The sequence below is a fragment of the Schistocerca americana genome, chromosome 2 (genome assembly GCF_021461395.2).
Source record: "Schistocerca americana isolate TAMUIC-IGC-003095 chromosome 2, iqSchAmer2.1, whole genome shotgun sequence".
NCBI classification, from domain to species: Eukaryota; Metazoa; Arthropoda; class Insecta; order Orthoptera; family Acrididae; genus Schistocerca; species Schistocerca americana.
The window spans coordinates 730,542,154-730,561,409 of NC_060120.1; the positions used below are offsets into that span (position 1 = coordinate 730,542,154).

The 19,256-nt window shown below is 40.0% G+C and overlaps 1 protein-coding gene across 2 annotated transcripts in view; it reads left to right on the forward strand.

The window, feature by feature from the left end:
- The first annotated feature begins 911 nt into the window (after positions 1-911).
- The window catches only part of LOC124596337, a 52,222-nt gene continuing 33,877 nt past the window's right edge, over positions 912-19,256 (forward strand). For both annotated transcript variants that reach the window (XR_006978293.1, XM_047135440.1), the window contains exon 1: positions 912-1,007. Coding sequence is in view for 1 of the 2 variants with exons in the window: in XM_047135440.1 (XP_046991396.1) it covers positions 944-1,007 (64 nt within the window). In the remaining variant the exon portion in view is untranslated. The remainder of the gene's footprint in view (positions 1,008-19,256) is intronic.

A 19,256-nucleotide genomic window follows, 5' to 3' on the forward strand; every position in this document is an offset into this window, starting at 1 on the left:
CCGACCTTTATCAAAGTCGGAAACGTGATGGTACGCATTTCTCCTTCTTACACGTGGCATCACAACAATGTTTCACCAGGCAGCGCCGGTCAACTGCTGTTTGAGTATGAGAAATCGGTTGGAAACTTTCATGATGTCAGCGTGTTGTGTGAATGCTCTGAAAAGCTAATCATTTGCATATCACATCTTCTTCCTGTCGGTTAAATTTCGCGTCTGTAGCACGTCATCTTCGTGGTGTAGCAATTTTAATGGCCAGTAGTGTAATTATACATTTACCTGATAGTGTGACAGTTCCGTGACATTTCCTTCGTACGAGCTCCGATGGGAAGCAATAATTTGCGAGAAGGGGATTAATGGCTTAGGGTCGCTGCCGCATTGCAGCGTGCGATAATTTGGAAATTTGGGTCGGTCAGTGACCTTGTCCGGATATCTGAAGCGGATAAGCCGACCGCTCGTGAGAAGTGGTAAATCCGACTTCGAGTCCCGGGCCGGCACAAACCTTCAGCTTTCGCATTTCCGCAATACCCTGTGTGCCTGGAAGTCACTAGTTTACCGTGCACCCTTCACCTTCTCATTCCATATTTCGTATACGGTGTATAGACCTGTCGCTAACTCGCGGAGCAGAGGAGACACTACTCGTGTATAAATTATTTCTGGATGCCCTTGCCTACGGAGTTGCGGGTCTCACGGAAGAACACTTTCTACTGCGGAAGCCGCAGCAGGGCATGACTGCAAAAGCGGCCGCGTCCAGGACGTTGCCACGTCCGGTAGGAGTGTCGCCCGCCTGTCGCGAAGGATGATGCTCGCCGCTGGAGGAGGCGGCATCGCAAATGATGGGGACGCCTCGAGCCGCGCGGGGCGGGGCGGGGCCACGTCGGCCTTGGGGCCCGCGATATAAGCCGGCGGTGCCCGCGACCCCACAACAGCGCCGCTCGCTGCAGCCATGGCTCTCCTGCAGGTCTCTTGCTTTCTCGCAGTCGCGATTGCCGCTGTCTCGGCTGCACTACGTGAGTACACCTCCACCGCACAGTGTAGCTAAGCGGCGACGTTAATTAGTCCTGCCTAGAGCTGTAAAACTGCCGTAGGCTGCCGTAGACTATCACAATTAAGCGTGGACTTCGGAAGTTTTCGTAGTAGCTTTGGTCAGTTAAGTTCGTAGCCGCGTTACTTGTAAGTTAGGTGTGTTGCCTACCTATCGGGCGTCACGTCATAACGATCGCTTTCTTTACGTATGCGATAAGTGTGTTACTAGAGTCCACTAAAAACCAGAAGTGGTGAACCGTCTAGAAACTGAGTAAGGATATATTAAGGGCCGGATAACCTATGGAATATTTTACTTCTCCGCAGATATCCTCCTGCATGTTATTCAAGAGCAAACAGTATTTATATCAGAACTGAAATTGTTACTGTTTAATTAAGGTTTTATTCGAAAATTGTTGATTTGTGACGTGAAACAGACGGATGTTGTACACAACATACTTAGCATATAGCGCCAGAGAACGAAATATCCTCAACAAAACGGTAAAACACAACACCCGCAAAACAAAAAATGTATCAAACGTCGCTTCAATACTTCGTCGAACTTATATAAAACATATCTGTGTTACTCATAAACAACTTTAGCATTTATAAGTAATGACAGAAAACTCTTTTCTGTTCATCATAATGAAGAACGTTCTATTGAGTACAAAAAGCAATATTTTTATATATATAATGTTCGTGCGTGTAAACTATACTTGCATCAAAAGTTATCATTTGTGTTGCATAGAAGCGTTTAAGTTACCCTAACAACTATTTTTATTACTTATAAAATACAATTTATCTTCTGTAAAAGTGTAAAATGAACTACGCTGAATGATGTTTCGTTCTAATTATGAGCAAAGCAAACAACCAGACAAACAAGTAAACAAGAGGCAAGTCGCCCGCTCTCACTTCCTCCCTCACACATTCATTTATGTTCCTTTCCTACCATCCACCATCAATCCTACCATCTGCTACGTCATATATGTAGTGTACCAAAACTACTGAGCAATAGTTTTGGTAGAACACAGCTCTACTCCTTCCGATAAGGAGGCCGTGGCTTCAGGAACGCCTACACATGATTCTCTGGAATCGTGGAAAACGGTTGGAATTCTTCGAGAAACAGCATTGTAACCATAAAGATCATCAACGACGAATATTGTCTCTTAAACAAAGGCACCATTCATACCGTTACTAGCTTTATGAAGCTGCTTCCTTCTCGACTAGTACAAAAAGGTACAAATTTCTACCTAATCCATTAAATTTCGGGCAAGCAGCCGCATGAATTCCAACTTGTCACACTGTTACTTCAGCCGTGTACCTTGTCGTCATGCACGGAGAAAACCAAGAATGTCTCTTAGTTCCTTCCGAGGATGGCTGAAGACATGCGGCAGAAATATCAGTGGAACTAATGTAATTTGTACAGCTGCATGCCTGAAACTTAATGGGTTATTTATTTGTACATTTTTACGTGATTTCTACTTCTGGAAGATCCGTTGTTAATGGGATGACTATAGACTCTCTTTAAATTTGGCGCAATTCCATTAAGGTTTGACATTTTTCCCAGACTTGCTATGCTAAATAACTTATAGATCCTGTTTCATATGCACGATTCGTTCATAAATTAGAAGAAATGATAATGGTACTTGTTTTTGAATGACACTGAAGCTGGAAGTATTAGAATGACGAAGCTGTTACTGCTCTTGGAGGAAGTCATTTTCCTGCATAAGCTACTTTTGTGTTCGAAATAATCACTTTATTTCATGCTTAACTGTTAGCTAATTTCACCCACTTGAGCGAAAAGAAGTATCTAGCACGTAACCGAGGTGGTGAATTTAGGTAATTGCTAAGCATGAAATATAGTGATTATTTCGAAAATAAAAACAGACTGATTAGGAAAATGACTTTCCTCATGAAACTTATACCGACATTGGAAGCATGTGTACCAATGTCTATTGTTACTACTCTACGGTTGGCGTCAGTTTATTAAGAACAATTTACAGGAAAATTTAAAAATTTCATATATTTATTACGTCTTAACGGTTTAAGTAACAACAGAATTGTGTTTAAAAGGGGACAACAAATTGTTCATGTCTCTATGAAGGAATCTCCCAGTATGTGTTTTACGGAAACCACGGAAAACAAAACTTCGAATGAGGATATATACTGCAACGGAATGAAATTTCTAACCTTATTCGATCATTCTTTCTACTTTATTACATGTAGTAATGCTTTCTTTTATTCTGAGCCTCGTTTGATGTTACGGTTACCTTTTAATGTAGAAACTATGTCGAGTTATACAGTACACCTACAGATTATGCAAACCCCCAGTCAACTGTACTAACGTTTGTTTGGTTTATTCAAGAATACACCAAGCCTGATCTTTGGCAGCATGTTGGATCCTCTTTGCTTATCCCGATAGAGATCATTAAGGTTGATTTTTTCACACGTCTTGTTTATCTCACGAATTACATTGTCCGTTTAAGTCTTACGCGAGTCACATAGTGCTCCCATATCAATAGACTTTCCGACAAACTGAGATTTGATACTGATGTTATTTTATATATGATTATTGTAACATGATTAGTCGACGGTTTATTCATCAGATTTTCGCTATTCATAAAAAAGATTTCGTGGTAAAAAGGGTAAGAAATTTTCTCGTGCAAACCATCAAATTCTATAAAATAATTGAGAGTATACCGATGAACAGATAAATTCCATTTATCACGTTCCAAAATCCAGTCATATTACAGTTGCGTTAAAAAATTTTCATCTTTGGGTACTAAAATACGAAGTCAAATAATCAAGGAGAATTAATAATAGTCTTATCGTAAGTTACATACACGTTGCTTCTAGAGAAATATTTCTTACTATAGCCCTAGCAAATTATATAAAATTGTAGCTATTATTTCCGTTTTAACACAGAATTAAACACAGATGTGCTATCGATTCCTTGATTCATGTTGGCCTATTGAAATGACGTATTATACCAAACAGACCAAGACACACACCATGTGCAAGAATGCGAAGGGGAGTAACAAACTACATCATTGTCTAAAGTACATTGCTCAATATTTGTTATAAATTCACTGTATCCCGATTTAAAATTTGAGTCGGACACCTCTTTTTATAGCTGGCACTTCAGCTACTCCAGTGTTGACGCCTTTGCTCATCGGACTGTGTCAATCGTCATGACTGTCCTCGTCATCGTTTTTTAAATTGCAAATCAAGTTTTTCTTCTCTTGCAGCTGTTTCGTAATACTGTGCTGTTGCTCAAAGAGGTTATAAATGTCATAGTGTTGCGCAGTCATAGAGATGAGAGTTCCACTTCGTCCTTCAAACGCAATAGAGAGCAGGAGCAAATCGCTTATATAACTTATAAATAATTTAAATATTTCAGTAAGTTACACATATTTTTATTCGTGAATTAAGGTTCTAGCGACACTCTAATTATGAACGGAGAATTAACCAAACTATCCGAAGAATTTGGAGGGAATTACCTTGGAGCATTCACAAGAACCTCGACAGTTTTAGCGCGTTTTATTGTATGGTCCCGATGGAAAACTAATTCGAGGTCATCGGATCAAGAGTTAAACGTTGTTTTCCCGGAATAAAAGTCTTTTTCTACGTCTACTTCCACTGTCTGACCTCAAGAGGTTTCGTAATGAGAAGATGATAAAACGGATGGTATAAGAGGTGCTTCGACACCCTGTAGTTAATTTATAATTAGGTATTGTATTTATCTTCGAAAGTAAATGCTGCAACATATTTTCTGCATATTCCTAGGAAGTGATAAATAGGTAGGGTCTTAACTCTTTCCTCATTGTTGTTACACGGATGAATCCTTGTGCAAGACAGTGTTATATATGTATTGAAATGGATGACTATCGAAATGAAGACAATGCTGAAAACGACAATAGCTGCTTCTTTCGAGCAGCATCAAGGAGACCGCCAAACTTGTCGTCCACATCCAACGGACGGATCACCGTCAACAGTAGTGCAGTGCCGCGTGTCAGAGTAAATTAATGGAAGACAGCAGAGGGGTTTCGATTTATCACGAACATTGATGCTCAGTTGATGGCAACAGACTCTTCTTACCCTTATGATCACATATCTGTTATGAACTTCTCCACAATCACTATTCGAATCGACCTGGATTATTTACCCGTAGTTGTGACAATTTCTCTTCCCGGAAAAAAGGGAATGGACTCGAGCAACTAAACTTAAAAGCTAAATACAAATTATATCTAAAATTCAGCACATCTAACATTCTTCTCTCAATATTTTTTAACATTACCGGTGCGGTTTTAATGCGGGGACAGACTGTTTGAAGACGTAAGTATTCATGAGTACGATTGTACATCCATCTGTATTTCTCCTGCATTAAAACATCCAAAACCTTAGGCTACATGTCTCCACAGAAGACTGAACTGTAGGCCTGAGCCACATGAGACGTCGCAAAGCAAATGGAAGATTGTTGCTCCGTTAGACCAGCCGAAAAGAGTGTGATGCTCGACATGACAAAAATATACGAACTTGCCGAGTGACTGTGGATGGAATTTTTAGGCGGTTTCCCACATCCCACTATGTGAATGCTGGGCTGGTGCCCGAGTCTTGCCTCGGTTGCACGATTCGCTCACTTCCACTACACGCAGGCAGTTGTGGTACACATATTATGTGCCAGGGATAACGGGAAGGCGGCAGGAAAGGCACCACACATCCCTTAAATTAACCAAGTCAAATCCGTTAATAACCAAGCCATCCTTACTCCGATGCGAGAGAAACCTAAAAAAAAAAAAAAAAAAAAAAAAAAAAAAAAAAAAAAAAAAAAAAACTACTGAAAATATTCCATAGCACCAGAAACGTAGCAAAACAGTCGGTCTGTCGATGTTATTATTTACCGAGATAGACTGCCTTTCCTTCAACGATACAAACAACTATTTCCAAATATTCCAGGAATGCAAACCAAGTAAAAAGAGAGACAAGACAAAAGATTACCTGCACATGACATGACTTCGTCGTGCAGAGCCTTAGGAAGATGAATGAAGCACTCCACTTTTAACAGAGACATTCAGATTATCTGGAAAAAGGCTCCAATGACGGAAGTTGAAATCATCGATAAAAAAGAGCATGAGTATTATTTATTGTTATCTGTGATCGTAATTCTTCACAGATGGTTGTAGCGTCGATATATAGTACAATTTTAATGAGACCGTAGATGTCAAGCGAAAATTGTTAGGGCATAAAATTTTGTACCACAGATCCTGTAGTATTTAGCATCATGGACGCTATTCTGTGTGTTTTAGTTTAAGTAACAGGAGAGAACCGGACCAGAGTGACACAAATTATACACTAAGTCCTACTACTTGCCTTATGTTGTGTATGTGACTAATACTGCGCTGATGTACACGACGACATATCTACAGATTTGCAGAAGGAAAGTTGAAAATCCCGTTCGAAGTCTTGTCATTAGAGACGGATTCGCAAAGGATGGTAAATCAAGTCTTGCTTTGTGTCTGTAAGCAAACATCTCGGCGTTGAGCTCAAGTACTTCCGGTAAATTTACAGAATTAGAATAATCTGACGGAATTAGAACCGTCTCTGCCGAACTGTCTTGTCCACTAAGCCGCCGCGCTGAGGGCGCAGCTTTACAAGAAGTTCTTAGGTCGGCTGGCGACATCTTTTATTGAGGCCATGTATTTCCCCTGACTACCCTCACTCATCCTCTCAAACTACATTTCATTACTCATCTACTTCCAGTCATACAGATCAGCATTTCTTGAAATGTGTTCACTCAAGTGTCCTCCAAAACGTACGTTTTTTCACAACTTTCAAGAAAATAAATTAGAAAAGAACAATAAAAACTTTAAAAAATAGAGTAGCAACTAACCATTGCTCCCATCTGCTAATCTGGCTAGTATGTACGAATGGGACACCGACAGCTACAAATTGCTTATTTGCGACATTTTAGAAAGATCGATGAACTTATTTTAACCCTTCAAGGCGGACAAATAAGTACATTTACTATTCTCTGAAAAATCTTACTTTTAAGAAGAAGAATTTTGAAAAATTTGTACGCGCTCTAATAAGTGTCATTGTTTCCCAAGAATGAAAGCCTTTTTACGAGGAAGGATCTGGAATAGGAAAGACCTAAATAGTTTGAATGAAGCTGCTCATCAGCATGAACAGGTTAAGCATCTAAATTAGGTATACGTGAAATTTTGATTTATTGTCAATGTACGACCAACCATTCAAGGGAAGAATACGCAACTTCTATTGAGGAGACATCTAATTCATCGTAGGAAGAAAAATTTGAATTAACGCCGTTGTTGAAATTCTGATGCAGTTTAAAAAATGAATATTCTCAACTGGTCAAAAGGCCATGTTGACACTTTTACCATTTGAAACAATATGTGCTTGCGAAACGGTGTTCTCACGACAGTGTGCCATCTTAGGCAATTTATAACACTTAAAACACTTGATAATGGCACTTTGAAGCCAAAATCATAATTGTATAAGTGTAATGTAACACTGTAAATAAACAACAGTCTAATGGCGGTACTGACTTTAAAGGGTGTTCTCACCTTTTGCGTGGACAAAAATTAAATACGGTAAGAGAACTGATTCAGAGCCACCCATGATAATTCAGCATTCACCCATAAATCCTACTGTCAAGTCGAAAATGAGAACCAATACCATTCATCTCACCAAAATTTGAAGTTAGAAGTACTGTTTGATTATATTACTTTAAAGTGAAGCAACTTTACGAACTTCCGATTAATCTGAAATTATTTTCTGAAGAAAATAAACACAGTTTGAATAATTGTCATTTTTGTAGGAAATAATTAATTTAAAGAATGTTGTATTGATAATAAACCGCACAAATAAGAGTGAACATGGAAGAGGATTCCACTTACCGAAAACATTAAGAAACTCTGACGCAGATGATGCACAAAGAATGTCAAAGGTTCTTATATAATAACACAGGAAAATTTTAGCCACAGACTAGCAGAGCAACGATATAAAATAGCATCATTTCTTACAAGGCCAAGGATGAAGCCAGGGATGACCTTGGAGTCCAGAGTGCGTTCGGAGCAAGGCGGCTGATGCGAAAGGAAAAGAAAACGTTGAGAGCCCCTTCCAGAGCACCGAGTGACTTACGTAGTCAGTCTCTGCATTACGTAAAAGGTTAATGTGGGGAACTACATGCCGGTTAGCTGGCTTGTATATGCCTGGAAAAAACCAGTTACCCCGTCGGTAGGAAGGCCTTGAGATGGCCAATTAAACTTCGTTGTACAATTTTACGGTGGATGCAAAAGAAAAGAACAATCCACGCACTCATTATCTTCGACGCCCTTGATAGTCTTCTTGTTGTATGTACGGGATCATCACTATGACATTTTTTTGAAGGAAGGAAGGTTAGAGTTTAACGTCCCGCTGACATCGAGGTCATTAGAGACGGAGCACAAGCTCGAATTGTTTCAAGGATGGAGGAGGAAATCGGTCGTGCTCTTTCAAAGGAACCATTCCGGCAGTTGCGTGGAGTGATTTAGGGAAGTAACAGGTAACTCAGATCACGAGGACCGGAGGCAAATTTGAATGGTCGTCCTCCGGGATGCGAGTCCAGTGTGCTAACAAAAAATTGGTTCGAATGGCTATGAGCACTGTGGGACTTAACTTCTGAGGTCATCAGTCCCCTAGAACTTAGAAATACTTAAACCTAACTAAGGACATGACACACATCCATGCCCGAGGCAGGATTCGAACCTGCGACCGTAGCGGTCGCGTGGTTCCAGACTGTAGCGCCTAGAACCGCTCGGCCACTCCCGCCGTCAGTATGCTAACAACTATGGCACTTCACTCGGTGTATCTTTCGACGTTAATGAAAAAGTAATTACGAATGCTGTACTCTTGGTATCGTGTAAACTCAGGCAACGCCGTGCACTGTAACGCATTAACGTGTGGGCACCACTATATGAGACAGAGGAGCTAAGGCCTCAAGTGATCCCAAAATCGAGAATGTTGAAAAATTATGTGAACTTCTAAGAGACGAATTCGTAGTGCTAAACTGTTTCTCCTGTCGTGATTTAATCAATATTTGTTTGAAACAAGTAAGCTTTTAGCATTTTCTTAAAATTTGTGGCAAATTTCATGAATTACTGTTGTAACAAGTCCGAAAATTTCTATTTCTCGTCTCGCTAGAGGCATTTATACTAGATACTGAAACTTATTTGTATTGTCAGAAGATAATCATTGTAGTAGTAGTCGTATAATTGATTCATAGCTTCCCGAAACAAATTCTCACTCTACAATGGGAAATACAATGTTAAGAAATTCCTTATAAGTTAAAACTCTACTCCAGACTTAGCCTTGAGCCCAGATGACTTTCGCTGGCAGTGCCTGGCAAGAGCTCTGTTGCAGCACACAACTGTAACCGGCCAGGAACCTTGAAATAAGAACCTTTCGAGAACGGCAACAGGGAAATAGATAAGAGCTGCCATTGTGGAAAATAGGAGCAGAACTGTCTAAGCTGACCAGTACATTGATCGGACAGAACATCACAACCAGCCGTGAGTTGTGGAATTAGCACGCTTAGGATACATGGAACAACAGTAAATTAAATCAACAGGTACGTAGCCGGAAAAGAGATGCTGAAAATATTTTGTCAGCGACTAACTGCAGTCGGATATTGAGAGCTGCTCTTGTAGGTACCTCTCGAAAGATAGAAATCGATAACGAAACCGATAATAGAGAACAGGAATTGAAGCAAACGCGTGTAATCCCTTAACTGGGCGACGGTAACTTGCGTTTTGTAAACAGTGCAGGGGGCGCCATACTGAGGTGAACTGCAACGCTGGTCAAAGTGCAGATACGTCGCAACCGTTGGTTGGAAAGTGAGCATTTGTATCAGGAAACCTGTCTGTACGAACCAACGATATTGTCAGTTATGACTGTCCTAGTCACGGGAGCTTCGTAATTGCAATGACAGTAAGTTATTTGGTTTGTAACGTAAAGTCGCTTCATGTCAAGTATCCCCTAGAGATACATCGCGTTCCAGAGGCGAAGAAGTTGATTCATGGACCAAGTGGCAACCTTATTATGTTTGAACTAAGCTGAACTTCCCGACGGAGGTACTTACCACTGAAAGCACAAGAAACACTGAAGACGGCGTCGAGATTATTGCTGTGGATTTACATCAGTTAATGACTGAAATCTTATTCACCAGTTATGCCGCTTTCCAGTTGGACTATTGTCTGTTTCAAATATTTGAAATAGTGCTACACAGGTTCGATAAGCATTACGGTGATGTCTTGGTCCTTAAATTTGTCGTATATCTAACCCCTCGGATACATTTACGTCTACCATATGTACGCGACGGGTAATACACGGTGTACTCCTACCTAATCCATTCGCCAATGATACGTGGGACAAAAACGTATAGGATTCAGCCCCTCTGACCTTCAGGGATTGCTTGTGATCCGTCTACCACTAGGTATCTCCTGTCACGTACTAAAGAACTGTCGAAACCACAAGGCGAATTCCAGTAGTTTGGTGTGGCTAAAACAATCCATTACTATACTGGGTAGGTATTGCTACTGTTATGGCTTAAAATTGGTTTCCGCAAAGTCACGCATCATAAGGTTACTGTCTTAACCAACTACTTCCGTTAAATAATTTACTTACAGTGGTCAGCTCAGCATTACTGGAACAAATAAAATGCAGCAGAGCGTAAGTTATATATTTGGAAAAAAATATTCAATGGAAATTTACTTTGAGGAGTCTACAGTCTGTAAAGTTTTCTGAAGTGCTGGAATCCCCAATTCTGAATCGATAAAAGTCTTAAGACTACGGCCTCTGTCATCCATAACCACCCATAAAAACTGTGTGCACTAGTGCTGCGGTAGCTATTCTTGAATTCTGTGTTACAGTTTACATAGATTTATTCAGAAATAACTCTGGGGTCTCAGAATACAACGGAGTGGAAACTGCAAAAGTACAGACAGAGGATCTCTCCAGATTTCGATTCGTAATAAACGCCGTTGCGTAGCTGAAGTGTGCACGACTGGAAGGCAGGTGTGTCAGAACATGTAGGCAAATTGTCCGCACCGTATTGCCGCAACGAATTAGAGCGCACCTGCAGATGCGCAACAGAATCAACAGATTTTCAAAGCGGGCTGTTGACCTAGCACACACACATGCTCCTCCGCCCATACTGACGTTTCCTGCGTCGTAAACGGTGACCATATTGAGCACCTGTAGTGTGACTTAAAAACTTGGAGAAATGCTCTATCGATTGACATGCATATATTCTGTATATGCTGTAATTTTCAGTTTGCACACAGTCATCTTCTGACACCCCAGAGATACTTATCAATAACCCGCTAGTGTGATGTGTTATTAAGTAATTTCTGGTCCAAAACACTTTATAATTTGTGCACCCAGACTACGAAAATTCATCTGTTAAATGATGCTTTGTTAAAACGACCGGTTTCGCAGCTTATAGCTGCATCCTCAGGTATACGAGTACCTCTGAGGAGAAAGAATGGGCGATTGCAGTAGGATTCGCTCTTTGAGGGTTCCATGCAAACTTAATTAAGTATGCAGATAATTTATCCATCCCGGGAATTGATAATCTCGACGATTTTAACGTGTTATCGACATCGATACTGGCAAGTTACCCGTTCCAGGAATCCGAAGGCCGTCGGAAATGTTTCAGTTTTATGTTTAAATAATTAACGTAATTTGGCTTTCGCTATTGTTATTGATTACAAAAAGGGATCTTAACAGATGAACAGACAGGCAGGAGGACGGATAACAAATAAAAATTTTTTTCGTGTGATATGATAACAAATTAACAATTAATGGATTTTTTCCTTTACTTGTACTGTCAATCCTTGCTTCTTACCAAATTTCAAGATTCTAGATCAACGGGAAGTACCCTATAGAAATTGCGAGCATCAAAATGTGTGACATACTTGGCTGTATCTTTTGACTGTGCCGATTTAGAAGTCTAAATCTTTTACATCGCCAAGGGGCATAGGGCTTAGTATGTGAAATAAATGTCAATTTTTTTCGTCTACCTTCTCCTGAGAAAAAGCAGTTTTAACAAACTGACAGAAAAGCGACTGGGTAAAAAATACAATGATTTTTCGTTTGATATAATTACAAATGAACAAATTTTGGATTTTTCCCTAATTCGTACAGTAAAATCTTGCTTCTTGCCAAATTACAGGATTCTAGGTCAAAGGGAAACGTGCTATAGATTTTGAGGAGTGAATTTGAGAGTACCACAGTATGTGACATAAATGGCAGAATCGTTTGATTGCATTGACTTACGGGCATAGACTTTTATATAGTCAAGGAACTATAAGCCTTAGTGTGTGACATAACTTTCAACGTCTACACGTTTCTGGAAAAAAAGGGTCTTAACAGTGGCGCAGACAGACAAACAGACAACAAAGTAATCCTATGAGGATTCCTTTTTTACTAACTGAGATACGGAACCCTAAAAATAGGGAAAACATAATAACCCATATTTTCAAAATCCAAAGTTAAAAATGGATGTAGTAAATAACGGATAAAATCCAGACTGGGATTAAATGGACGACCCAGCATTCTCAGTGAAATGAAAGTAAAATGTCTGTCAAAGAACGGTAGTCAGGTAATGAAACCGGGAGAACGATGGAATCTACTAACCCTAATAGCAAGGAATTCTTTGAGAGAGCAACATAACGTAATAGATCCGTGTGGCAATACAACACGTTGGGTATGTGGGCAAAAAGTCAGATGAGATAACAACCACAATAAAATAGGAAACCAGAATGTAAAATCCATATAGTCACAAAGCCGGGACAAACGCAAGTGAAAGCCGTTGCAACACTGGCGAGGAGAATGCGGCAAGTGGCATAACCCGATTGTATGGACGCCTCGCTCAGTGGAAGGGGAGCCGAAATAAGTGAACATGTCTCAGGTTATCTGTAGATACTCGACCGTTATTGAGAATACGAACCTCAAAGTTTTCGACCTTATGTAAATGCCTTTTAGTAGGCAATCAGTGTAGTCCATGTGGCTAGCTAGAATAGTGGCTAAAATCGGGGCTTCACACTTTTGTGCCCTGTGTTTGAAACCCGACTACTATATTTATTTTTTGTTTATCTAATCACGTACGTAGAGGATTACTACAAGAATTTTTTCCAATTTATGTTGAAATAACGTTGTCATTATTCGTCTACTAATTATATATCTGGTGAAAGCAGTAAAAAGAAATAGAAAAATAATTTGAAATTGTTTTTGGTGAAGTTCCTGTAGTATATCCTGATTCACAACCAGGTGCAAGCGCCAGGTTACGAAAAAGTGATCCGTTATGTGTGGTTGCCGCAAAATTATTGAAAACGCGTGAAATTTTCAGTAATCTTAACAATGTTTCTTTCCCCAGTGAGAGATAAACTGTCGTCGTGCGTTGCTTGTGGTGTTTCGAATTTTTATGTTCGGGATGTTTCCACGATCGGTATAATGCACCAAATCTTCCTGGACAATAGACATATAAATAAAATAAAAGAATTAGGAATTGATACAAGAATGAAAAATGGGAACTTAAACAGATTTTTACATCTGAAAACACCATAAATACATATATTAGAGAATGTAGATAGATAATAGATAATAACAACCCATCGTAATTTTGCAATTAATATATTGGTCGCGACGTTAGCCACTATGCCACCACTGAAAGCCTGCTAAAAGGCATATAAATTATGTCGAAAAATTTGACGTTCGTTTTCTCAGAAATGGTCCAGTATCTACTGATAAGCCGGGACATATGTTAGCTTATTTTGGCTCCTCTTACACCGAGCGAAGTATGTGGAAAATCGGGTAGTGGCACTTGCCGTGTTCTCCTCGTGAGTGGTGAGTGCAGTGGGGGCTAGGGAGGTGCAAGAAGCCGACGTAAGCCAGTGCGAGCGGGCTAGGCAATAACAAAATAAATACATCTCAATATCCACATAAGTGACACATAATGAATGTGTGTTTATGGGCGGTAACAACTTTCAACGGGAAGAGGGATACTGAAAAATTCAAGAGAGCATAAAAAGTGATCATAAAAATATTATGTTCAAATTATACCCAAGAAGGAATACACAGAGTAAAGGCAAATAATAATGTAGGTAAGTAAGTGTACAAACATTTATTTGGACACGAAGAAAATTCAGACAAAAATTCTGTGTGCCTATTAAAGGAATGGAACTAACCAGATTAAAATAGACGGTATTGTAAGGAAGTTTCAATAAAGTAAAAATTGAAACAGTTAAAGCGATCGGGATAAGTTACAAGAAATAAGAAATAATACAACGTGATATACCCTGTCAGAAAAATGTTTAGGCAGAAAATTGACGACGGGACAGTTTTCATGGAAGATAAACTCAAGAGGACCGGAACAATATGATCAGACGAAAGAAAAAGAGCCCAGTTGCAGAGAGTGAAGTGATATGGGTACAAACTAAAGCTAAAACAAATTCTGGAAATGCCGTTTGTTGTACATCGTCCGGTGAAAAATAAGCAGACGAGTCCCCCATCTCTGTACCTAACGACATCAGGCTGTTTTCATAATTCTAGGGACCCTTTCGATACCCATTGTCGAGGGATAGCGTCTTGGATTAGTAATCGAAACGTCCTCATTCCCGTGTTTGAGGCCTACCACTGCTCAAATTTGTAATAAAATCATCATTAATAGCGGTCGAAGACATCAGGCATAAGAAGTTACCGTCTTCCTGCTAACAGCCTTCTCAAAGAGGGCGGAGGAGAGGACAGGTTAAGGGCACTCTCTTGCCCCTGGGGTGAGAAACTGCCCCTAAAAGGCGGAAGAATCAACAACGATCAACAGCATGAGGATGCAGAAGCAATGGAAACTACTCCGTTAAGGACATATACAACAATGTGTATCCAAAGGACATGAATGTAATCGAATAACTGTATTGATAATTTCTGCATTGGCAGATGATTCCGGACTAATCCCCCATTCAGACCGCGGCTGGGAACTGTCAAGAGGGAGGTGACCCCGAGGAAAAGATTGAACAACCAACGGAAGGATATCGTTCTACGGGCCGAGCTTGGAGTGTAAGAGGTTTGAACGTAGTAGGAAAGCTAGAAAATCTGAAGAGGAAAATGCTAGATGTAGTGACGGATAATGAAACGAAATGGAAAGAAGAGGTTTTATAGTCAGATGGGTGTAGAGTAATATTAACAGCAGCAGAAAACGGTGTAAGGGGAGTGTAGGATTCGTTGTGAACAGGAAGGTAGGTCAGAGAATGAACTACTGCGAACAGTTCAGTGATAGGGTTATTCTCATCGGGAATCGTTAGCAAACGTACACCGACAGCTGTAGTTCAGAGCAAGCAGAAGATGAAGAGACAGAAAAAGTATATGAGGGTATTGAGCGGGTAATTCATTATGTAAAGGAGGATGAAAATTTAACAGTCGATTGGAATGCGGCTTTAGGGGAAGGCGTAGAAGAAAGTGCTACGGGAGAATATGGGCTTGATAGTAGAAATGACAGAGGAGAATAACTGAATTCTGCAACCAACTAGTAACAGCGAATACTGTATTCAAGCATCACAAAAGCAGCAGTTATGCTTGAAAAATGCTGGGAGATACGGGGAGACTTCAGTTAGATTACATCATAATCAGGAAGAGATTCCGAAACCAGAAACTGAATTTACGCAGGAGGAGATACAGATTCAGAACACAATTTAGTAATCATGAAGAGTAAGCTGAAGTTTAAGAGACTAGCCAGGAAGAATTATTGCAAAAAAAGAAGGGGATACAGAAGCACCAAGGAATGTACAGATATGCTTTAAGTTGTCTGAGGCTATGTTCAGGGACATTTAGGAATACATAGATACAAGTCACTTAGGAATGAAATAAATGGAAAGTGTAGGGAGGTTAAGGCAAAACGGTTGCATTAAATGTGAAGAAAGCGAATAAGAAATGATTGTCGGAAGGACTGATCTAGTACACCAAAAAGTCGAAACAACCTTTGGTGAAATTAAAAACAAGGGTGGTTACATTAAGAATACAGTGGGAAGGAATTACACTGTTAAATGCAGAGGAGAAAGCGAATATGTGGCAGGAGTGCATAGGCCTCTATGAGGGGAAGGACTTGTCTAATGACGTAATGGAAGAAGAAACAGGAGTCGATAGGGAAGAGATAGGGGATCTTGTATTAGAACCAGAATTCAAAAGAGTTTTGATATAATTAAGAGCAAATCTGGCTTAACGGACACATAACATTCAATAGGAATTACTAAAATCATTGGGGGCAGTGGCAGCAAAACGACTACTTACGCTAGTGTGTAGAATGTGCGAGGCTACTGATGTACTGTGAGACATCCACACTGTTCCGAAGATTACAAGAGCCGACAAGTGCGAGAATTATCGCACAATCAGCTTAACAAGTCATGCATTCAAGTTGCCAACAAGAATAATATACAGAAGAATGGAAAAGAAAGTCGAGGATCTGTTAGATGGCAATCACTTTAGCTTTAGGAAAGTTAAAAGCACCAGCGAAGCAGTTCTGACGTTGCAGCTGATAATGGAAGCAAGACTGTCTTGACACGTTCTTAGGATATGTAAACCTGGAAAAAAGAGTTCGACGGTGTAAAATGGTCCAAGATGAGCTCTTGAGAAAAATAGGATTAAGCTATAGGGAAATATGGGCAACATACAGAAGTAGAAGAACCAAGAGGGAACAACTAGAGTGAAAGACCAAGTACTAAGTGCACGGATTAGAAAGGATGTAGTGTTTCGGTGCTGCAGGTCAACCTATACGTCAAAGAAGGAATGACGGAAATAAAAGAAAGGTACAAAATGAATAGACTTGCGTTACCGTGAAGGAGCACTATCCAAGGTGACACTTTCTGCGGCATTGGTTTTAGATGTCACGTCTCAGTTTCGGGAGGGTCACACACACACACACACACACACACACACACACACACACACACACACATTGTGTGTCACCTATAATTGCTGGTCTGCGTTAAAAGAAGTGAATAAAAGAATCCCTTTCTCGTTCCAGAAATCGGTAGCCATCGTTTTTCGAGTCGAATAAGGAGATAACTTGATCGTGTTCGATCCAACGTGAGTGATTACACCCCACAACGTTATGTAATCCAGAAGGTTAGCATCGTTCATAAAGTTATCTGTCTTATTAATTGCACTGCAGATCTAGATTTGAACGACAGTGCAGCTATCATCTTAAAAACTAACTACTTGCATCAGTACATGACATATGGGGCAATAGACGTCAGTCTTTTGATTTAATAGTTGTTTAATCAAACAACTATTCAACCAAAAGACTGAAATCTATTGCTAAGTGAAAGCAAACAACAGTCGCTCCGAAAATCGTTGCTGTTGCCAGTACTTGTGGTAATTCCATTTTTGTCTGAAAATTATCTAGAACTACTTAAATTCATTAAGAAGTGTGCTTGGTTTAAGGACGTATAGTAATGAAGGGATGTTCACACAGTGTTGACTGTACGAATGTGCTTGATGAAAAGTGGACGAACATTTTTAGAGCACTACCGACTAGACGGAAATGGTTTGTTTTCCCCACATCGCCATGGGTGACTAGAAGCGGATATGTGATATCGGAGTGGGATAAATACAACAGTCAATACTGTGTCCTCATTCATTTCTGCCATGCCAGAACAAAAACTCAAGCAGTCTCCATTACTGGAAGCTGGTCGTAATATCCTCTGTCCTTTTTATTACATTGTAGAGCTAGATTTCAACCGATAGTGTAGCTGTCATCACTACGCTATAAGTAGTCATGGAGACTCATCGTAATTATAATGACACAATCTACAAGCCTGAATTAGGTTGGAATGACTACTTATATCGCATCGATAATAGCTGCACTGTCAATTGAAATCTAAATCTGCAGTGCCATAAAAAAGACATCAACAATAAAATATAAACATACGGCCGTTACTTTTCGCACACACCTCGTACACGATAAAAAAGACATCAACAATGAAATATAAACATACGGCCGTTACTTTTCGCACACACCTCTTATAGGTCTGCTCTTCGAAAAGCAGCAAGGGCAGGCACTCTATACCCACCGCAAATAATCCTTTTCCTCCATAACCAGCGTGGGTTAAGACCAAGAATCTTTCTGGAACATGAATCTTATAGGACATCGAATTATTTCTAATTTAACAAGAAAAAGAAAATAATTTGAATTTTTGTCTGTATTACCAAAATCATGGTGTAAGCATAGGGAATGAATCGATGGATGACACTGAAATGGCTGCGCTGCACGAGTGTTTTATCGTCGCCTCAGCCCCACGCCTTTCATCTGCAGGCAGCGCACTGGGTCTTAGCGGTCGAGAAACGGTTCCGACTGTATGTTAATCCACGTTATGGTGCACTTTTGTGATACAGCCATACTTCTAAGCAATATTTGGTTTTTAGATTATCTGTCTTGTAAGGACGATGGATACACCTCGAATACTCGAATATCGAATATCTGTATGATAATAGCAATTTTCTAACACTATTTTCCCGCCCATCTTCTCTATCCTTACACATTCTTTCTTTTGTTTTCAAATGACACAGCCAAGTTCCACGTATCTGAGAAGTTTCAGTACGCGTATCCATTTAAACATTTTCGAAAGACTGTCTATGAAGTCATAAACTTAGAAGGATTATGGTGATAAAATAAGAACAATGCCATTTGTATCGGTTTCAAAGGCTCTAGCCCTTTCAGTGACGGAGTAGAAACGTACGAACTGTCTGTGAAGACGACAAAGATCCTGCTGCCGTAGCTAACATACAGCTATAATCTTTGTAACACAGAGCTTTCTTACTATCTTGTTATGAATGTATGACTTATCATGCCCACTTGAACGCTGTTTGCGATTGTACTTCAAAAGCTGTTTAACACCATTGTTTCTATCACCACCCACCCTTTACCAGGTAAGGCTGTAAAATACCGAAGATCGACTTTAAAAAAAATGTATTATAATAATTAAAACATGTGGCTAAATATAATTAATACACTTTCATCTGCACTGGTCCATTCCCTTCCGCTTTTGGTTATGCAGGACTTTGGCATGCAACCTGGTGCACTGTATTTTAGTGGTCACACGCAGCTTTTCCAGTAGTACGAGGGTCATTCGGAAAGTAAGGTCTGAATCGCCCTAACTATCGTATGTCGCACGAACACTGAAACACGC